We start from the raw sequence: 19,614 nt of genomic DNA on the forward strand, positions 1-19,614 counted from the left end.
AATGGGAACAAGACAGGGATGTCCTCTTTCACCACTTCTATTCAACATTGTCCTTGAAACTCTAGCCAGAGCAATTAGACAGACTAAAGAAATTAAAGCGATACAAATAGGAAAAGAGGAATTTAAGCTGTCACTATTTGCTGATGACATGATTCTATATTTAGAGGATCCAAAAAGCTCCTCCAGAAAACTTCTAGACCTCATCAATGAATTCAGCAAAATAGCAGGCTATAAAATCAACACGCATAAATCTAAAGCATTTTTATACACAAGTGATGAAACATCTGAAAGGGAAATGAGGAAAACAACTCCATTTGCAATAGTCTCAAAAAAATAAAATACTGGCTTTCAAGACGCCGCTGTCGCCTGTGGTCGTTCTCTGTCAGCCATGGTCAACCCTACCGTGTTCTTCGACATCGCCGTCGACGGCGAGCCCTTGGGCCACGTCTCCTTCGAGCTGTTTGCAGACAAAGTTCCAAAGACAGAAGAAAATTTTCGTGCTCTGAGTACTGGAGAGAAAGGATTTGGTTATAAGGGTTCCTGCTTTCACAGAATTATTCCAGGATTTATGTGCCAGGGTGGTGACTTCACACGCCATAATGGCACTGGCGGCAAGTCCATCTATGGGGAGAAGTTTGACGATGAGAACTTCATCCTGAAGCATACAGGCCCTGGCATCTTGTCTATGGCAAATGCTGGGCCAAACACAAACGGTTCTCAGTTTTTCATCTGCACTGCCAAGACTGAGTGGTTGGATGGCAAGCATGTGGTCTTTGGGAAGGTGAAAGAGGGCATGAACATCGTGGAAGCCATGGAGCACTTTGGGTCCAGGAATGGCAAGACCAGCAAGAAGATCACCATTACCGACTGTGGACAACTCTAATACATTTGACTTGTGTTTATCTTAACCACCAAACCATTCCTCTGTAGCTCAGGAGAGCACCCCTCCACCCCATCTGCTCGCAATATCCCATAATCTTTGTGCTCTCGCTGCAGTTCTTTGGGTTCCATATTTTCCTTATTTCCCTCCCAAGTCTAGCTGGATTGCAGAGTTAAGTTTATGGATTATGAATAAAAACTAAATGACAAAAAAAAATAAAAATAAAAAAAATAAAATAAAATACTTGGGAAAAGATCTCTAAAATGAAAACTTCAAAACATGGAAGAAAGAAATTGAGGAAGAACTTAGAAGATGGAAAGATCTCCCATGTTCTTGGATACAAAGAATTAATATTGTCAAAATGGCCATACTACCAAAAGTGCTATACAGATTCAGTGCAATTCCAATTAAAATCCTAATGACGTACCTTACAGAAATAGAGCAAGCAATCATGAAATTCATCTGAAGGATAGGAAACCCAGAATAGCTAAAGCAATCCTTAGAAGGAAGAATGAAACAGGGGTATCGGAATACCAGAACTTTATACTACAAAGCAATAGTAACAAAAACGGCATGGTATTGGCACGAAAATAGACAGGTAGATCAATGGTACAGAATAGAGGACACGGACACAAACCCAAATAAATACAATTTTCTCATACTAGACAAAGGTGCCAAAAATATGCAATGGAGAAAAGATAGCCTCTTCAACAAATGGTGCTAGGAAAACTGGAAATCCATATGCAACAGAATGAAACTAAACCCCTATCTCTCACACTGCGCAAAAATCAACTCACAATGGATCAAGGACTTTGAAATCAGACCAGAGACCCTGCATCTTATAGAAGAAAAAGTAGGTCCAAATCTTCAACTTGTTGGCTTAGGACCAGACTTCCTTAACAGGACTCCCATAGCACAAGAAATAAAAGCAAGAGTCAATAACTGGGACAGATTCAAACTAAATAGCTTTCTCTCAGCAAAGGAAACTATCAGTAATGCGAAGAGAGAGCCTACAGAATGGGAGAAAATCTTTGCCACTCATACTTCAGATAGAGCACTAATTTCCAGACTATATAAAGAACTCAAAAAACTCTACACGAAGAATACAAATAACCCAATCAACAAATGGGCTAAGGATATGAACAGACACTTCACAGAAGAAGATCTACAAGCAGTCAACAAATATATGAAAAAATGTTCACCATCTCTAGTAATAAGAGAAATGCAAATCAAAACTATACTAAGATTCCATCTCACCCCAATTAGAATGACGATTATCAAGAACACAAGCAACAATAGGTATTGGCGAGGATGTGGGGAAAAAGGTACACTCATACATTGCTGGTGGGGCTGCAAATTAGTGCAGCCACTCTGGAAAGCAGTGTGGAGATTCCTTAGAAAACTTGGAATGGAACCACCATTTGACCCAGCTATTCCACTCCTCAGCCTATACCCAAAGGACTTAAAATCAGCATATTACAGAGATACAGCCACATCAATGTTCATAGCTGCTCAGTTCACAATAGCGAGATTGTGGAACCAACCTAGATGTCCTTCAATTGATGAATGGATAAAGAAACTTTGGTATATATATATATACAATGGAATGATAAAATTATGGCATTTGCAGGCAAATGGATGAACTTGGAGAACATCATGCTAAGTGAGATAAGCCAATCTCAAAGGACGAATGATCTCACTGATAAGCGGATGATGACACATAATGGGGGGGTGGGAGGGGTGCAAGAATGGAGGAAGGAGGGACTGTATAGTGGGAAAAGAGGGGTGGGAGGGATGGGGGAAGGAAAAAACAACAGAATGATTCAGACATCATTACCCTATGTAAATGTATGATTATGCAAATGGTATGCTGTTACTCCATGTACAAACAGAAAGAACATGTATCCCATTTGTTTACAATAAAAATAAATTTAAAAAAAAAGGAAAAAAAAAAAAAAGAAATACACACTAAGGAAAAATTAGGAAAAGATGAACCAGAGATATTTGGCACAGTGTTCCAGCAGTGTAAAACTGCAAATTAACTGTGTTAATAGGGAATGATTATAAATAAAGTATAGCATGTTAATACAATGAAGTCCTAAGTATCGGGCTGATATTAAAAACCCATGTGTTCCCATATTAACAATAGGAATATGTTTGCAATACGTGTGTGTCTGTGTGTGTGTGTGTGTGTGTGTGTCTGTGTGTGTATGTGTCTACATTTTTATTTATTTATTTATTTAGGTACCAGGGATTAAATCCAGGGGCACTTAACCCCTGAGTCACATGCCACTTCCCCTCCTTTTTATTTTTTAAGACAGTCTTGCCAAGTTGCTGAGACTGACCTCAAACCTGGTGATCCTCCCACCTCAGCCTTCCAAGTTACTGGGGTTAGAAACATGTACCACCATTCCTGGCTCACTATATACAGCATATTTAACAGAATACAGCCAGGTGGCATGCACTTGTAATTCCAGCTGCTTGGAAGGATGAGGCAGAATTATAAAATTCAAGATTGACCTTTGCAACTCAACAAGACCCGGTCTCAAAAGGTCTGGGACTGTAATTCAGTGGTAGAGCACCTCTAGGTTCAGTTCCCAGTACAGCAAGAAAACAACAACAAAGCAGAATACAAAACTTGAGCACACTGTCCAAATATTGTTTTAAAAAAATTCCACATGTATGTGTATTGAGTAAGTGAACATGTGAGTAGACAGCAAGATGAACTGACTAGAAAAAAGTAAACCAAGCTATTAAGTTCTTTCCAGACAATGGGCCTATAGATGTTTTTTACTATCCACTCTATTCATTAACATATTTTCTGAAATTTCTATAATGAGCATTATTATTGCTAGAACTACTAAAATCACTAATGGAGTACGCTGAAATAGTAATTGCTGAGGCAGGATTTGAACCTTTAATCCTGCCTCAGCCTCCTGAGTCATTAGGATTACAGGTGTGTGCCACTGTGCCTGGCTGTAATACTTTTTCAAAGAATGTTCAATTTTTAAAAATCCAGGGTGAATGGCTGTACCTATAAGAGGTGATCAAGACACTTCTATCAGTGTGGGGAGGCAAGCGTGTTGCCCAGGAAGGGAAACTATCAAGGCCACTCATGTGTTTCAGAGACTCTGCTGGCATAAGACAAAGGCAGACTGCTGGAAAGATGGAGGTCATACAATTCAGAAATGGGAGTTTAACTCACTAGCATTAGAGAAGGAAGCTTCCCTTTTTCAGAGAAGAAAGAAAAAAGATTTCAAGAGAACAAGAAGCAAGTCTTTGGAATCTAAAGTAGCCATAATTTTTCCAACTCCCCAAAGTCTCAAAAGATGTGGAAGAAGGGAGTGAAAGTGGGAGCTTCCGACCCCTAAAACAAAACACAGCTCTTCACTGTCCACAATTCCTTATACGAAACCCTGGGGACCACATGGGTTTACAGATTCCGTCCAGATGTCGAGGTGATTTTGTATATGTATTTTGTATTAGGTACCATCCCCAGTAGGGTTTGGAGCTCTGCCCTCAACCAAACACATGGACATTTCCAAAGCTAAGTATATAGATATGCACAGCAGGTGGGAAAATCACAGACAGGTAGTGGCTTCACTGCCTGGTCACTTCAACTAAAGCTTTGCAGCCAAATAAGTTATGAAAAACTTCTGATTTCCAGCACTCTTGGATTTTGGAGTTGCAGATAAGGGATGAAGGAATTATGTACTTGCACAGACATAGAATATACAAACAACCATTACCCAGCAAGATCATGTTCCTGTGGTTCTCCAGCATCACATCTCTGTAGAGGTTCTTTTGAGCCCAGTCAAGGTGACCCCATTCATCTCTGGTGAAGTACATTGCCACATCTTCAAATGACAGCAACTCCTGAAAAAAGAACTGACCATTGTAACTTCAATTCCTAAAATCAGCTGCAACTATTATTGTTCTTCTACAGATGAAGGTGAGGTCAAGTGCCCTGGCTAAGGTCACTCAATAAGTGATAAATTCAGGACTCCAATCAGACAGCTGACCTTCAGACCAGGCATGTTTTTTCTTCTGTGCCATGGGTTAACAAAGGTGTTCTCTAAAGGGCCATGTGGCAAATATTTTGGGTTTTTTAAGCTATTTGGTCTAGTGCAGCTATTCAACTCTGCTGTTACAGCACAAAAGCAACCCCAAACTACCATATGCAAATGAGCATGACTGTGTCCCAATACCACTTTACTAACAGGTCCTGCCCCAGGTGCCCTTAGGAAAGAGATGAGGTCATGGTTAACATGTAGACTATTTACAAAGGAATGGACAGGCCTAATGAAAACCAACACCCACTAGATCTGAAGAGGTAAGTTAGGGGAACGGCTATTGGAGTACAGAAAATTGGAGTAGGTAACAAGGCAAGGGCCTCACAAGATGGTAGCTATCACCATTCCACAAGCCTGGCAGGGAGAGAACTGTGGGAATAGACATCCAACCTCAGTTTCCAGGCCTCTGGTCCCTTGTCTCCACTCCATCCCATTGCCCAAAGTCAACCAAAAGCCAGGCAGTAAGGGAACACAATGCTAGTGAATATAAAAGGTAGAGACTGATGTGCAGAAGGGTGGGGAGTATATCCAGAGAGGGCAAACAGACCATTCAGTCCAGTGGACACACAAGTACAAGTGTGTTCAACTCATGGGCTGAGAACAGAGGGTTCTGACCCTTGCTTATGCACTTGTGCAGGCCCTGGAGCAGAGGCTGGGCAGCTATCCACCGCACTCCTTCATCTACAAGGTACTGTGGGTTTAATTCGCCATCATTATACCTAACAAGTAACAGGAAACATTCATCAAAATCCTGGGAAGCATCACACACTCCCCTCTGCAGACAAATACCAAAATCTTCCAAATTATGTGACCTCTCTTTCCTATTAAACCTAAATTTCACATCTAGTTTCGCCACCATCCTGGATGTCCCTCCTTCCACCAGGGCAGCCCTGCAGTTCCCTCAACCTGAGCCACTCGCCATCTACACTCTGCACCTGCACGAGGATAACAAGACTGGGAAGTCACGTGGCTGCAGAGCCCAGGGTCCTCTCCACACACTGAGCTGGCCCTGCATGCTGCTGCACAGTGCTTGCTCTTGTCTTCCTTGCACCTGGTGGTCCTCACCCTGGTCATACTCCTTCCTTCAGGAAGTGCTTACCACAGCTTGTAGCCACTCAGGCTGTGCCCTGCTCAGCTCCAGAGGACACCACTCCTACCAGCCATGTGAATGAGGCCCCTCAAGGTGCTAGATCCACCAGCTACATGACCCCATGGCAGCCCTGGTCCCTGTCTCAGGGAATGAAGGCTGAAGTGGAAAACCTGGCATACGGCAGCCTTCCAGTCATCAATATCCTAGATCCAATACCCTGGATCCATCATCCAAAGGTTGGCTTCTGACTAACCCCAGCCTTTGATTCCATCCCATCTCCTCCAATGTCTTTTTTTGTGTGTGTGGTGCTGGGGATTGAACCCAGGGCCTTGTGCTTGCAAGGCAAGCACTCTACCGACTGGGCAATATCCCCAGTCCCCTCCTCCAATGTCTTGATTGACACTCACAACTTTGACTCCGCAACCATCTGGCTTAAGACTTCATCATTCCTCAGAAATCTAGCGACCGCCTAGTACATAACACAGGGAGGAATAAATCCAGGAAGACTGCACAGATGATTTCTGAATTGAGTCTTAAAATGCAAGTAGAAATGTCGAGCTGTGGATGGAGAGTACAGTGTGATAGGAAGAACGGTGGAGCGACAGAGCATTGCAGTCCTGTGTGCAGATTCTCTGGCTGTCAGGGGAAAACTGGAGATGAAGCAGGCAGGGCAGGTGGAGCTACATGATCCCTCGGAAAATGCAGACCCACAGGAGCAACACTGACAAATTGCTGCAAACTCTGAAGGTCCTCAGACTGTTCTTGCAACATTGTTTCAGTACAGCCTGTGGTGGTACACCTGTAATTCCAGCACTTGGGAGGCTGAGACAGGAGGATCACAAGTTCAAAGTCAGCCTTGGCATTTTAGTGAGGCCCTCAGCAACTTAGCAAGACCCAGTCTCAAAATTAAATATATAAATATATATATTTAATATATATATATACACATATACATATATACATAATTATATATATATATATATATATATATACACATAATATATATACATATATATATGTAAAAGGACTGGGGATGTGGCTCAGGGGTTAAGTGCCACTGGTTCAATCTCTGGTACCAAAAAAGTAAAAATTAAAGAATAAAAAACAGGGACTGGGGTCATGGTAGAGCACTTGCCTAGCATGTGTGAGACACTGGGTTCAACTCTCAGCACCACATATAAATAAATAAAATAAAAATAAAAAACATTGTTGCAGTGGCTTCCAAACTGCCCCCTTACTTTCAAACCACACCTTATCACCTTTTCTTATGATGTTACAAATTCAGTAACAGCTTCCTTTATTTTATTTACTTTTTTGATTATCATGGACTGGACCCAGAGGCAATGAGCTACATTTCTCAGTCCTTTTTTTTTTTTTTTTTTTGGGTGCTGGGGATCGAACCCAGGGCCTTGTGCTTACAAGGCAAGCACTGTACCGACTGAGCTATCTCCCCAGCCCCCTCTCAGTCCTTTTTATCTTGAGACAGGGTCTCACTAAATTGATAAGGGTTTACCCTAAATTGCTGAGGCTGGCCATAAACTTCTGATCTTCTTGGCTCAACCGCTCAGGTCACTGGTATTATAGGCATGTTCTACCATGCCCAAATCTTTTTTTCCTGACACTGGTAATTGAAGCCAGGGAGTTCTGTACCACTAATCAATATCCCCAGCCCTTATTAAAAATTTTTTTCAGATACGGTCTCACTAAGTTGCTCAGGCCGGCCTCGAACTTGCAATCCTCCTGTCTCAGCCTCCTGAGTTGCTAGGATTCCAGGCATGTGCCACTGCCAGGCTGCCATGTACCCTTTAATACTAACAGTTCATAATTAATTCCTATTATAAGAATTTTCTTACATATCTGCCTCTCCAAGCAGATTGTTAACTCCTTCAGGTAAGAGTTTATCTCCTAGAACAAAACAGTGTCTGTTATACACTAAGTTCATAAGATTGCTCACTGACAGAAAAAAAAAAAATCAGGACCTATGGTTATATCAGCTAAAGCTTGTGGAGCACTTAACACGTAACTGGGTTTATGCAAAGTACTTCACATGCCTGCATTTATTCTCACAACTTTTTATGATTGTTACTATCATTTTCCCCTTTTATAGGTAAGGAAACTGAGGCCCGCAGTGCTTACGTAACTTGCTGAAGGTAACACATCCAAAACAGAGACTGGATTTGAACCCATCTGGATCCAGAGTAAGAGAAAATTCCCAAAATTGCTAAAGAGGGCTCAGTGTGAACAAAGGAGTTGTTCACAGCAGTGAGGATGAGGAAGCAGAGGAGAAACCAGAGCTCACCTTCCACTGGGCTGTTGGGAACATCCCTTCGCTGGCCTGATCTTGGTCGAGGGGAAGGATCCGGCCTGTCAGGGTAGGCTGAAGAGGAGAGAGAAATAGCAAGTAAGACCATGCCTAATTTGAAGATCTCTTGCTAGGCAGACCTGGGACAGGGTACTCCAATGGGGCCAACAAACAACGTTTAGTCAATACCAAGTCACTGTGTTTGTGAATGAGCTGCTAGAATAGTCATCTTGGGGATTTCTGAGGCTGGATCAATTTCCAAAACTTTATCCAAGGGAAACTGCAGCACTGCCCTCCCTTCTCCCTAGAATAAGTTCTGCTGCACCTATTGGAGACAAGGCATATTCAAAGGGACAACACCAGACCATACAATAGAAGCCAAAGCACAGCAATTGCAGCAATTGGAACCAGTCAGAACTTGGTAAATCATTGCCATTTTTACCCAAATTTTTGGCCCTGTCAAACTAAAATGAGCAACAGAGAAACCAACTCTCCAAAACAAAGTGTTGATTCAGGAATAGCAAAAGACTGCAGTCTGGGCTATGCATGTTCTGGTGTACCACTGGCACATCCAGAGGTCAGGGCAGCAGGAATGTTTTAAAAGAATATAGAAGTCCATATAAGCTGTTTTGAAACAAGTACCATTGGTTACAGGGGTTTATCATAGGAGTTGGTGACTGCTGGGGAACTGTCTCCATAGACGAGGCTTATCTGAAATTCCTAAAATTCTGCAGTTTCAGAGGATCCTTCTACAGGTTCTTATGGGCATACATGAAGCATGAAAGTTTATAGTCTTGGCCTCCCTGCTCCATTTTGCTAGGAATGCACCAAATGCACTTGGTGTCTGCATTTGGGTAAAGACAATTTTCACACACCCCACCCCCTTCAATTTAAGGCCAAAAAGAGGAAGTAAATATGCTCCCCTACCCAATCACATAGGATGACCCACTTCTAATTAACCTAGGTAATCTAGATAAACAGCATCCCCAATCTAAAACACACACACACACACACACACACACACACACACACAAAATAAAAAAAAATAAAAAAAATAAAAAAAAAAAAAAACAAACAAGGCTATTTGAGCTTTCTCTTTTTCCCACTATAAAACTTTCCTCTGCTCTCTTTGGGGCTTTGCCCACACAATCGTTACTGGTCAACTTCCTTGGAGGAAGCTCTGAATAAAGAGCCATTGCTTGCTTTCATTTGGGTGATATTTATTTACTTCCACATCACACAAACAATTTCAGGATATTATTGGAGTTTCCAGTCTGCATATAAAGAGACTATTATAACTGTACTCAATACTGTTTTCCAATATTGCTTACTCAATATTAAATTATAATTCAGTATTGTTACTCTCAAGTATACAGATGAGTCTAATTTTTTTCTTGTGTTTTTTTCTGTATTTTCAAAATTCCTCAATGAACTTAATTTTACTTCCATCAAATAAATACACTCATTTAGATAAGAAATAGGTTTCATCATTTTTTCCTATAGTCATTTGAACCATCAGTTTAGCCTGGCCTGGAGACTAATGTTCAAACTAGACTCTTCACCAAATCTAGCCATCTAGCTCTCCAGGAAGTCAGATCACTTCTGTTAATATCATATTTGTATTTGCTTTTCTATGTGTAATAAGGTATTCTCAACCATGTTCCCACTGCCAGCTCCATCCACTAAAAGTCGTCTGTGTCAGCATACAAATGTTAAAATAAATAAAGTGGGGGAAAAAAAAAACTTTATCACAAAAGATTAAGAAATTAATTGGTCAATAAAATTCCCCCTTGTGCTGGCTGTGTTGGCACGTGCCTGTAATCCCTGCCTCAGGAGGCTGCTGAGGTGAGAGGATTGCAAGTTTGAGGACAACCTGAGTAATTTAGTAAGAACCTGTCTCAAAAATACGAACATAAAAAGGGGCAATAAGGCCTGGGTTCAATCCCCCGTATCACCAAAAAAAAAGGTAAAATGGGCTATAGCTCAGTGGTAGGGCGCCTCTGGGTTCAATCCCCAGTATTGGGGGAAAAATTATTTTTTTAGGGATTAGGGAGGCAAACAGGCCTTCAGGCAAAAACAATAACAGGTAGAAGGAGTAAAGAATTCCTTTTTTCCTAAAGGGAAATTTAAATTTGAAAGATAAGGAAAATGCAATTTTCCTGACAATTTCTATAGCAGAAGCTGGTGTTACAGACCCTCCTAAATGTTACCTTCAAGTGCAATCACACAGATGCTGGCTGTCATGGAAGTCCTCATAAGCAATAGGCCACAGATTTTTCCCTAAATCCCGAAGTTGAACATCAACTGTGGTAAAGTTTTTACATTCTTTCTCCCGACTATGAAGTTTCCTTGGTTGGAGCCCATGATTATCACTTCGTTACTTAAGTCAATTTCAAGCAAAACTGGAAAAAACATCCAAAATTGGGGGGAAAAAAAAGCCAACCATGGCGATATTTTGGGGTGTTCACATTCTCGCTAGGTAGTGATTTGCTAGAAGGAACTCAAGACTCCACAACAGAAGTAACAGACTAGCTTGCTTAGCACAGGTGACTATATAAGTTCATCTTAAAGCCGCTGGCACACAGTCCACGTCCCCTAAAAGTATTGTTTGGGAACCCCCACCCCCTTCCCCTTAAGCAAAATCATTTCAAAAACCGTCCTGATCTGTGGCTCGGAGGTTGGGACAGAGGCCTCAACCCTTCCACTATCTAAACTGCATTTGTTGAATAGCTACTGTGCAGACTGTATACAGTCAGACTTGCTAAAGAAAAATCACATGGAGGCAAAGGTTCGCGTCCCATCCTCGGCCAACCACCCATACCATGTAACCAAAACTTAAAATCATCCTGATTTCCCCAAGATGCTAGCTCTACCCATTCACAAAACCCACTTTTCTTGTCCACATGAAAAAGCGAAACGATCAGCTACAGATCTTATACACGTCTCGACCCTGGACAGAGCACGGGTTTTTAACAACCACTTAACAATAAAGATCACTGCACCTGCTCGTTTATGCTTTAGAAGCTGCGTTCGCCAACTGTACCCCTGTGTGCACAGTAAACTCTTACAACTTTAATTTGATCTGGTGTACGCTCTGGGCAGACTCTAAAATGCTACTTCAAAATGACGCGAACACCTTACACTTAGAATCGCATTTCGTTTTTCCCCGTAACAAAACCACAGTGTGGAGGAGGCATACATGCACCGGATTTTGTTCCTCCTTTCTGCAGGAAAGCTGCTGAAAGCTGGCGCCACAGACCCCAGGGACCCTCACACACGCCCTGGAGATTTCCCTGAAGGCCGGGGGTGTTGGCGCAGCTGCATCCACAGCTCTCCTCATACTAGTTTCTTCCCAAACCTCCGCGCCTCCGACATTCCACCTCACCGCCTTCTCCAGGAAGTCCTCCACGCGGTGCTCTGGGTCCACGTGCTGCGGTCATGAAAGCTGGGCTCAGGTTCCAAGGCCTGACCAGGAGTTCGCTCTCTTAGCGAGCCCAGTCAAACAGGTTCCCAGTCCCAGCCTCAGGGACGTCCAGAGAGCTTTCGCTGATCCACCCGCGTGTGCCAGGCACAGAGTCCTCGCCTGTGTCCCCTCTAGGACTGTGGAGGTTTGCAGCTCTCTGGTCTGTAGAAGAGCGTGACGGACTAGCGTGTCACGTACACGCCTCCCCTGGCCAGAACCAATCAACGGCAGAAGGAGGCTCCAACTCGGTCATGTGATCGCAAGGCCCCCGTCCCACCCCTCCAGACTCTCACTTCAGCAACAGAGCGGTGTTTCCAACTTCTCCAGACCAATTGCAGATCCTCTAGGGGTGGGAGGGTCCTGCATGCGACTGGGTATCTTTTGGTACCGGGGAACCCAGGGACGCTCTGCGTCTGAGCTACATCCCCAGTTCTTTTTATTTTCGAAACAGAATCTTCCTAAATTACCGAGGGTCTCGCTAAATTGCTGAGACTAGCCTGGAACTTGTGATCCTCCTGCCTCAGTCTTTAGAGTACTTGGGATTGCAAGAATAAAGGAGTGCAAACCACGCCTAGCTGAACTACATTTTCCAGAATTGCCAAACTGCTAAAGTTTAGGATTGACCACAATATAAATTTGCATGAGCTGTGGAAGGTAGACGTCAAGCATCGAGCATATTTAAGCTTACATGTTGGGTATAAGAAAAAAGTTAAAGAAGTTGAGTATAAGATCAGATGCTGTTGAAGTTCATGCATGTTTTGTTCTGGGACTCAGTGTTGACCTCGGGCAACAACCCAGTGAGCAACTTCTACAGGTCCACCAAATTTAGGAAAAAGGTAGAGGCTGAAATCCAGCTCCTCTAGGTCCTATGGAATCTCCTTAAATTTTCTGAATCCTGAGTCAGGTTCTTGTGCAGCTTTGTAGGAAAGCATGGCATTCGTTTTTTAGGTTAACTGTATCATCAGTGTTGGGGACTCGGAGGTGGTGAGAAAACAATGTGGGTCTAGCAAGAGACAGACGTGAGATTCATTTTGTTCTTGTTCTTCTCCACTCCGCATCCATCTTCTCTTCTCAACTGTCATCCCAGCTGATTTAAGGCATGGCACCAAATGCAATGTTGACAGACTTATACTGATTATCCAGTTCCTAGTGGTAAAGTCCTTAGTGGTTCTGCTTCTGATCTTATTCTGACTAATGTACTTAATGTTCACAAAAGTTTCCACATTGTTAACCATATGACTCTTAATTGGTGCACGCCACTAATCCCAGTGGTTGGGAATACTGAGGCAAGAGAATTGCAAGTTCAAAGCCAACGTCAGCAATTTAGCGAGGCCCTAAGCAATTCAAGGAGACCCTGTGTCTAAATAAAATATTTTAAAGGCTGGGGATGTGGTTCGGTGGTTAAGCGTCCCCGGATTCAATCCCTGGCACCACAAAAGAAGAAGAAAGTGTATTAAAGTGAGTTCAGCATTAATGTATAGGGTTTTTGATAATGTAGCCTTTACAAAAACTAATATGCACAATTTTTGGTTTAAGACAGGCTCTTGCTAAGTTGCTGAGGCTGGCCTCAAACTCAGTCTTCCAGCCTCAGCCTCCTAAATTGCTGGAATGACTGGTGTGCATCACTGCACCCAATATGATAACTCTCAACAGGAGGATACATAGTAACATAAATTTAGTGGCTAAAAACACCACACATTTATTCTCTCACTATTCTGTAGGGCAGAAGTTCAGGTGGCTTCATTTAGTTTCTGCTTACAATGCTGAAATCAATTTTTCTTATAGATGCTTTGGTGCTTTATAGTTTACTTTTTACATCTAAGACTCATCCATCCCTAATTAATTTTGCCTATAAAGTAGTATGAAATAGAGGACAAAATTCATTTTTTCCCAAATGACTCTCCAGTTGGTCAAGCACTTTCTGATGTTTTGACACCTCTGTTGAAAATCAATTAACCACATAAATGTGTGGGTCTATTTCAGGATTGTGTTCTGTTTCATTGATTATTTATCTAGACTGAACTAATACCACACTCCTAATTATTAGAAATTTACAGTAATTTTTATAATCAGGTAGAGTTAAGTCCTCCAAAGTTGCTCATCTTTTTGAAGATTATTTAAGCTAATTTGGAACTATTGCATTTCTGTATAAGTTTCAGAATCATCTTGTCAATTTTTTTTTAGAACCTAATGAAATCATTGTTGGTATTATTTTTAAACTATAGATTCATTTGCCAGGAGAAACTTCTTAACAAATGTTGAGGCTTCCAATCCAAAAATATAGTATGTCTCTATTTAGGTCATTTTAATGTTCTCTAAGCAATACTTAGTAATTTTAGTGTAGAGTCTTGCACATACTTGATAAATTTATTCCAAAGTATTTTTCATTGTAAGTGGGTTTTTCAAATGTTCATTTCCAGGTGTTTGCTCTGGTTTATAAAAGTGCAATTGATCCTCAGATCCCCTTAGATATACATATTAATTCAGATACTTAGTAGATATCTTAAGATTTTCTATGTAATCATATTCTCTGCAAAATGGGGATGATTTTATTTCTGCCTTTCAGATTTTGGGACTTTTCTTCTATTGTCTTTATTTCAAGGTCTGCCAATATGTTGATGAATAAAAATACTGAAAGTGGACATCCTTGCCTTATCCCCAATTTTATAGGGAAATCAGTATTTCACCTTTAAGTATTATGCTATATATATAGTGTGCATAGCTGTCTTTATTCAGCTTGTGGAAGTTTTCTTTTATTCCTGAACTTTTCTGGGCATTTTAATCATGAATAGTTGTTATGTTTTGTCTAATGCTTTTATGCATCTATTAATATGGCTGGGTTTTTTTTCCTCCTGCATCCTTTTGATGTGGTCAGTTACATCAACTGATATTTGACAGTTAAGCCATCCCTGCATTTCTGGTATGCTCTCATTGTATAATGATGTATTTTCCCTTTTATATATTTTGGGATTCATTTCCCCAAATTTTCATAAGGATTTTTGCTTTTTTTTTGGGGGGGGGCGGGTACTGGGGACTGAACCTAGGAACACTTTAACTACTGAGTCACATCCCCAGACCTTTTTATTTTTTATTTTGAGACAGGGCCTTGCTGAGGCTGACCTCGAACTTACAATTCTCCTGCCTTAGCCTCCTAAATTACTGGGATTCCAAGTGTGTGCTGCCACACCTGGCCTGCATCTACATTTTGGAGGCATATGGTTTATAATATTCTTTTTAGGAAATAGGGAGAAAAGAGCAAATGCATTTATCAGGTTTTGCTATGAAAGTTAAGCTGGTCTCACAAAACACGTTCTTTCCTGAAAGACTATGTAAAATTGGCATTTTTTATTAACTAATGTTGTCAAATCTATTGTCATAAAAATTGTTCATAATATTTCTATATTACAGTTTAATGTCTTAGAACATGTTTGTTTGTTTGTTTGTTTGTTTGCAGTCCTGGGGATTGAACCCAGGAGCACTCTGCCATTGAGTTATACCCCTAGACCCTTTTTATAGTTTTATTTTGAGATAGGGTCTAAGTTGCCCTGACTGCCCTTGAATTTGCAAACCTCCTGCCTTATCTCTTCCCCCTTCCAATCCCAATCTTTGGGATTACAGGCATGCATCACTGCTGGGGTTTGTTTCTAATTTTGATATTATTTTTCTTCCTTCAGAAACCATGCAAGTGCTCATCAATTTTATTAATGTTTTCAAAGAACCATCTTTTGACTTTAATTTGCACTATCATATGTGTTTTTAATTTATTCCCTCTATTAGTTCCTTCCAATTATTTTGGCTTGGATTGGCATCTTTTTCTATCTCCTTGTAGTAGAAACTTAGATCAATGGATTTTACACTCATCTCCTTTACTAATATCAGCACTTAAAGCTTTACATTTCCTTCTAAGCACTGCCTCACTGCATCTTGCATACTATTGGAAAATGTTCTAAACTGAATGTATTTTCTGCATCATTCAATTACAAATATTTTCAATTTTTTCATTTTAGATTTTTATTCAACCCATGGGCTGACTATAGATTAATTAATGACATTTAGTTTTCAAATATTTGGTAGTTTCTTATCTTTGTTTTATAATTTAAAATTTTTTGTGAGCCAGGTGTGGTGGCCCACCCCTGTAAGCCCAGCAGCTCAAGAGGTTGAGGCAGGAGAATCATAAGTTCAAAGCCAGCTCAGCAACAGTGAGGTTCTAAGCAACTCAGTGAGACCCTGTCTCTAAATAAAATACAAAATAGGGCTGGGGGGCTGGGGAAATAGCTCAGTTGGTACAGTGCTTGCCTCATAAGCATAAGGCCCTGGGTTCAATCCCCAGCACCACCAAAAAAAATATATATATAGGGCTGGGGATGTGGCTCATTGGTCAAGTGCCCCTGAATTTAATCCCTGACACCCAAGAATAATAAAAAAAAATAAAAAATAAATTTGTGGTACTGGAGATTGACCCCAGGGGCACTGTACCACTGAACCGCATCTCCAGCTCTTTTACATTTTATTTTGAGACAGGGTCTCACTAAGTTGCTGAGGCTGGCCTTGAACTTATGTTCCTCCTGCCTCAGCCTCCAGAGGAACTTGGATTATAGGTGTGAGCCAACATGCCCAGCTTCCTGTTTTATTTTATTTATCTCTACTGTCTCTCGATTGTAGTAGAGAATATTCTCAGTTATTTTATCTTTCAGTTCATATATTTTCTTATATATGTTCCTGTTCATGCGTGCGTGTGTGTGTGTGTGTGTGTGTGTGTGTGTTTTTTTACTGGGGATTGAATACAGGATCACTGTACCACTAAGCTACCTCTCCAGTACTTATTAATTTTTTTATTTCAGGACAGGATCTCACTAACTTGCCCAGGCTGACCTTAAACTTGCAATCCTCTGCCTCAATCTCCCTGTTTCCTAGGATCACACATGTGGGTCACCAGGCCCAGATTGTTTCTTTTTCTATAGTAATTTTTTTGGCTGAGATTCCTCATCTGTTCATTCATTATATTTTCCTTCAAGTCTTTGGACTTCTTCTTTTGTATAATAGTTGCTTGAAAGTTTTTATCTGCTTGTTCCAACATTCCAAGGTCAGTTTCTATTGATGGCCTTAAAAAAATTTTTTTAACTTGCAAGTGGACACAATACCTTTATTTTATTTATTTATATGAGGTGCTGAGGATCAAACCTAGTGCCTCACATGTGCTAGGCAAGTGCTGTACCACTGAGCACAACCCCAGCCCCTTATTGATGGCTTTTTTCCTTTGAAATGGGTCATATTTTCCCATTTCTTTGTAGATTTTTTTTATTGTATGCCAGGCATTATTAATTTTACATTGTAGAGACTCTGGATTCAGTTATAATCTTCTGGAGAATATTGATTTGTGTCCTAGGAGGCAATTTAATTTGTCTAGATTCAAACTCATTCTGTTTCTCCTGTGGCAGGTGTCGGGGTTTCCAGGACCCCCAGCCTTGGGCATGGTCAAGATGGCACCTGACGCTGAGCCAAAAGCGGCCAGCTATACAGTAAACAACCAGCGAATTCCAATGATTGGCTAGTTAACGATGTGACTAGAGCATGCCCCCCTCGTGTACCTATCCTATGCTTGCAGCTGTCCGCGTTTGCCTCGTGTACTCTCCCCTGATTGGTTGAAGTGTATATAAGCCTGGTGGGTGGGAGAGTAAGGAGGCAGAAGCGGAAGAGAGGCAGAAGAGGCAGAAGTGGCAGAAGCGGAAGAAGCGGCGGAGACGGAGGCTGAAGCTGAGCTGGAAGCTGAGAGTGCGCGGAAGCTGGGAGAAGCTGAGAGAAGAGAAGCTGGGAGTGCACGGAAGCTAGGAGTAAGGGAAGTGTAGGAGAGGGACTGTACATAATAAACTTCCAAAGCTTCAGACGTTTGTCGTGTCTCTCTCTGCGGGCAGAGGGAGCGCGATAACTGGTGCCGAAACCCGAGACATGAAGGGAAGATGAAGGCCTTATAAAAGAAAACAAGGTAAGATATTTGAAAAATTTTTTTTTGTATACAAGTTAAACCGGTTATAAAAAAGTTAAAGGGTATCAGGATACACTATCAGCGGTCCTGGGGACACGCGGAGTGCGGTCCGGTTGAAAGGTTTCGGGACGCGCCATCAGCGGTCCTGACGCGTAGAACGCGGGGTTAAAAGGTATCGGGATCCTGACACGTAGAACGCGGGTCAAAAGGTATCGGAATACGCCATTAGCGGTCCTGACACGTGGAACGCGGGTTAAAAGGTATCGGGATGCGCCGTCGGTGGTCCTGACGCGTGGAACGCGGTCTAATTAAAGTGAAAGTAGAAACACGTTTGAAGCGGTCCAATTAGGGTGTAGGTAGTACATGAAAAGCCGCTATAAAAATTCTAATGCACACTTGATAGTTTTCCTTTCAGTAATCTCGATGCTCCTGGCAGCTAGGCCACTGTTTGTTATTGTAACTGCCATAACTAAAGCTATTCAAATTAGTAACAATGGGGTCTGAATGCAGCAACCCCTCAGGGAGCTATTAAAAAACCATGGGACGCCATTGAGGAAAAAAAAAACAGCTAAAGTAAGAAAAGCTGCTCAGTGTGCCACAAGGGGGATCTTCATGAACAGGATTTAATAGTAACAGAAAAGAACGCTTAAAGAGAATAAAGTGAGGAAAAATTGAGTGGTGGTGACCTAGAAAATAATTGCTCAAAAAATTTAAGAACAAGGGAAAAAAGGAACTAAGTCTAACACAAAGAACCCCCAAAAGGAATAACCAAGTGGTAGTGAAAATTAAAGAACAAGGGGAAGAGGTAGGAGAAACCTAAGCCTAATAGAAAGAGCTTCAAAATTTGTAGAACCTGCCCGTATTTGAGGAGCAAATGGAGATACCATCAACCATTGAAAAAACTTTAAAGAGGCAGTTAAGACTATTTGGAAACAGGTATGCAGAGCAGTGTTATCTGGAGGACAATGTCTAATTGGAGAAGCTCAGTGGCAAGAAATAGCTATTGAAACTGCTTGCAGAAACATAGTGGCAAGGTTTCCCGATAGAAATGTTGAGATGTTAATAGGAAAAAGATAAGAGATAACTATAGTAAAACCTGTCACACCTTATGCCCCAGGGCTATGTCCAAGATGCAGAAGAGGAAGTCATTGGAATAGTGCCTGTCAGCCTATTAGAGATAGGGAGGATAATTTCTTAGGGTTGAATCCTAGACTTCAAAAAAATGGGGGACAGGGCCCTCCCCGGGGCCCGCAACAAATATACGGGGTAATTCAACAAGTTCCCCGACGATGGTATCCTCCCACAGAGAAGGGGAGCGCAGAGCCACCTCAGGAAGTGCCGGATTGGACATCTGTGCCACCTCCAGACTCATACTAACCCCAGATATGGGGGTGCAGATGATTGATACTGATTGGCATGAAAAAATCCCACAGAACAGTGTAGGACTATTACTAGGTAGAGGTTCCTCAACACTAAAAGGACTTATAGTACACCCAGGGGTTATCGATCCTGATTTCACTGGACAAATAAAAGCCTTGGTCTCTTCACCAAAAGGAATTACGGTCATCTCTCCAGGGGATCGCATTGCACAAATGCTTATATTGCCCAGTCAACATTCTTTGTGGCCCAGTAAAAATACAAATAAAAGACAAGGAGGTTTTGGATCAACAGGAACCACTTTAATAAACCTTACTATGGATATGGGACAGAGGCCCCTCCTAAAATTAAAAGTGGGAAATATGGAATTTACAGGTTTATTAGATACGGGAGCAGACAAAAGTATTACTAGCGCAATGGTCTGGCCAAAGCACTGGCCATTGATC

The 19,614-nt window shown here is 41.6% G+C and overlaps 2 protein-coding genes across 3 annotated transcripts in view; one reads left to right on the top strand and one right to left on the bottom strand.

Annotated features, from left to right (window-relative positions):
- Znf789 (zinc finger protein 789) overlaps positions 1–19,614 on the bottom strand; it is a 56,039-nt gene that overhangs the window by 10,145 nt on the left and 26,280 nt on the right. Inside the window, exons 1-2 of one of the 2 annotated variants that reach the window (XM_047532855.1) lie at positions 8,343–8,394; positions 4,630–4,756 (exon numbers count right to left, since the gene is read on the bottom strand). The exons of the other annotated variant lie outside the window; for it this stretch is intronic. Coding sequence (XP_047388811.1) covers positions 4,630–4,756; positions 8,343–8,366 — 151 coding nt within the window. The 5' untranslated portion in view covers positions 8,367–8,394. Of the gene's footprint in view, positions 1–4,629; positions 4,757–8,342; positions 8,395–19,614 lie in introns of those variants that run through there. 2 annotated transcript variants of the gene reach the window in all.
- Positions 354–1,096, top strand: LOC124969877 (peptidyl-prolyl cis-trans isomerase A-like). The gene has a single exon (XM_047532872.1). The coding sequence runs from the start codon at positions 389–391 to the stop codon at positions 881–883; it is 495 nt and encodes a 164-aa protein (XP_047388828.1). The 5' UTR covers positions 354–388; the 3' UTR covers positions 884–1,096.

Source organism: Sciurus carolinensis, chromosome 18, assembly GCF_902686445.1.
Source record: "Sciurus carolinensis chromosome 18, mSciCar1.2, whole genome shotgun sequence".
Lineage (NCBI taxonomy): Eukaryota > Metazoa > Chordata > Mammalia > Rodentia > Sciuridae > Sciurus > Sciurus carolinensis.

Bases quoted from the DNA above. Each gene is read 5' to 3' on its own strand.
- LOC124969877 (XM_047532872.1), top strand. From the start codon at position 389: ATGGTCAACCCTACCGTGTTCTTCGACATCGCCGTCGACGGCGAGCCC.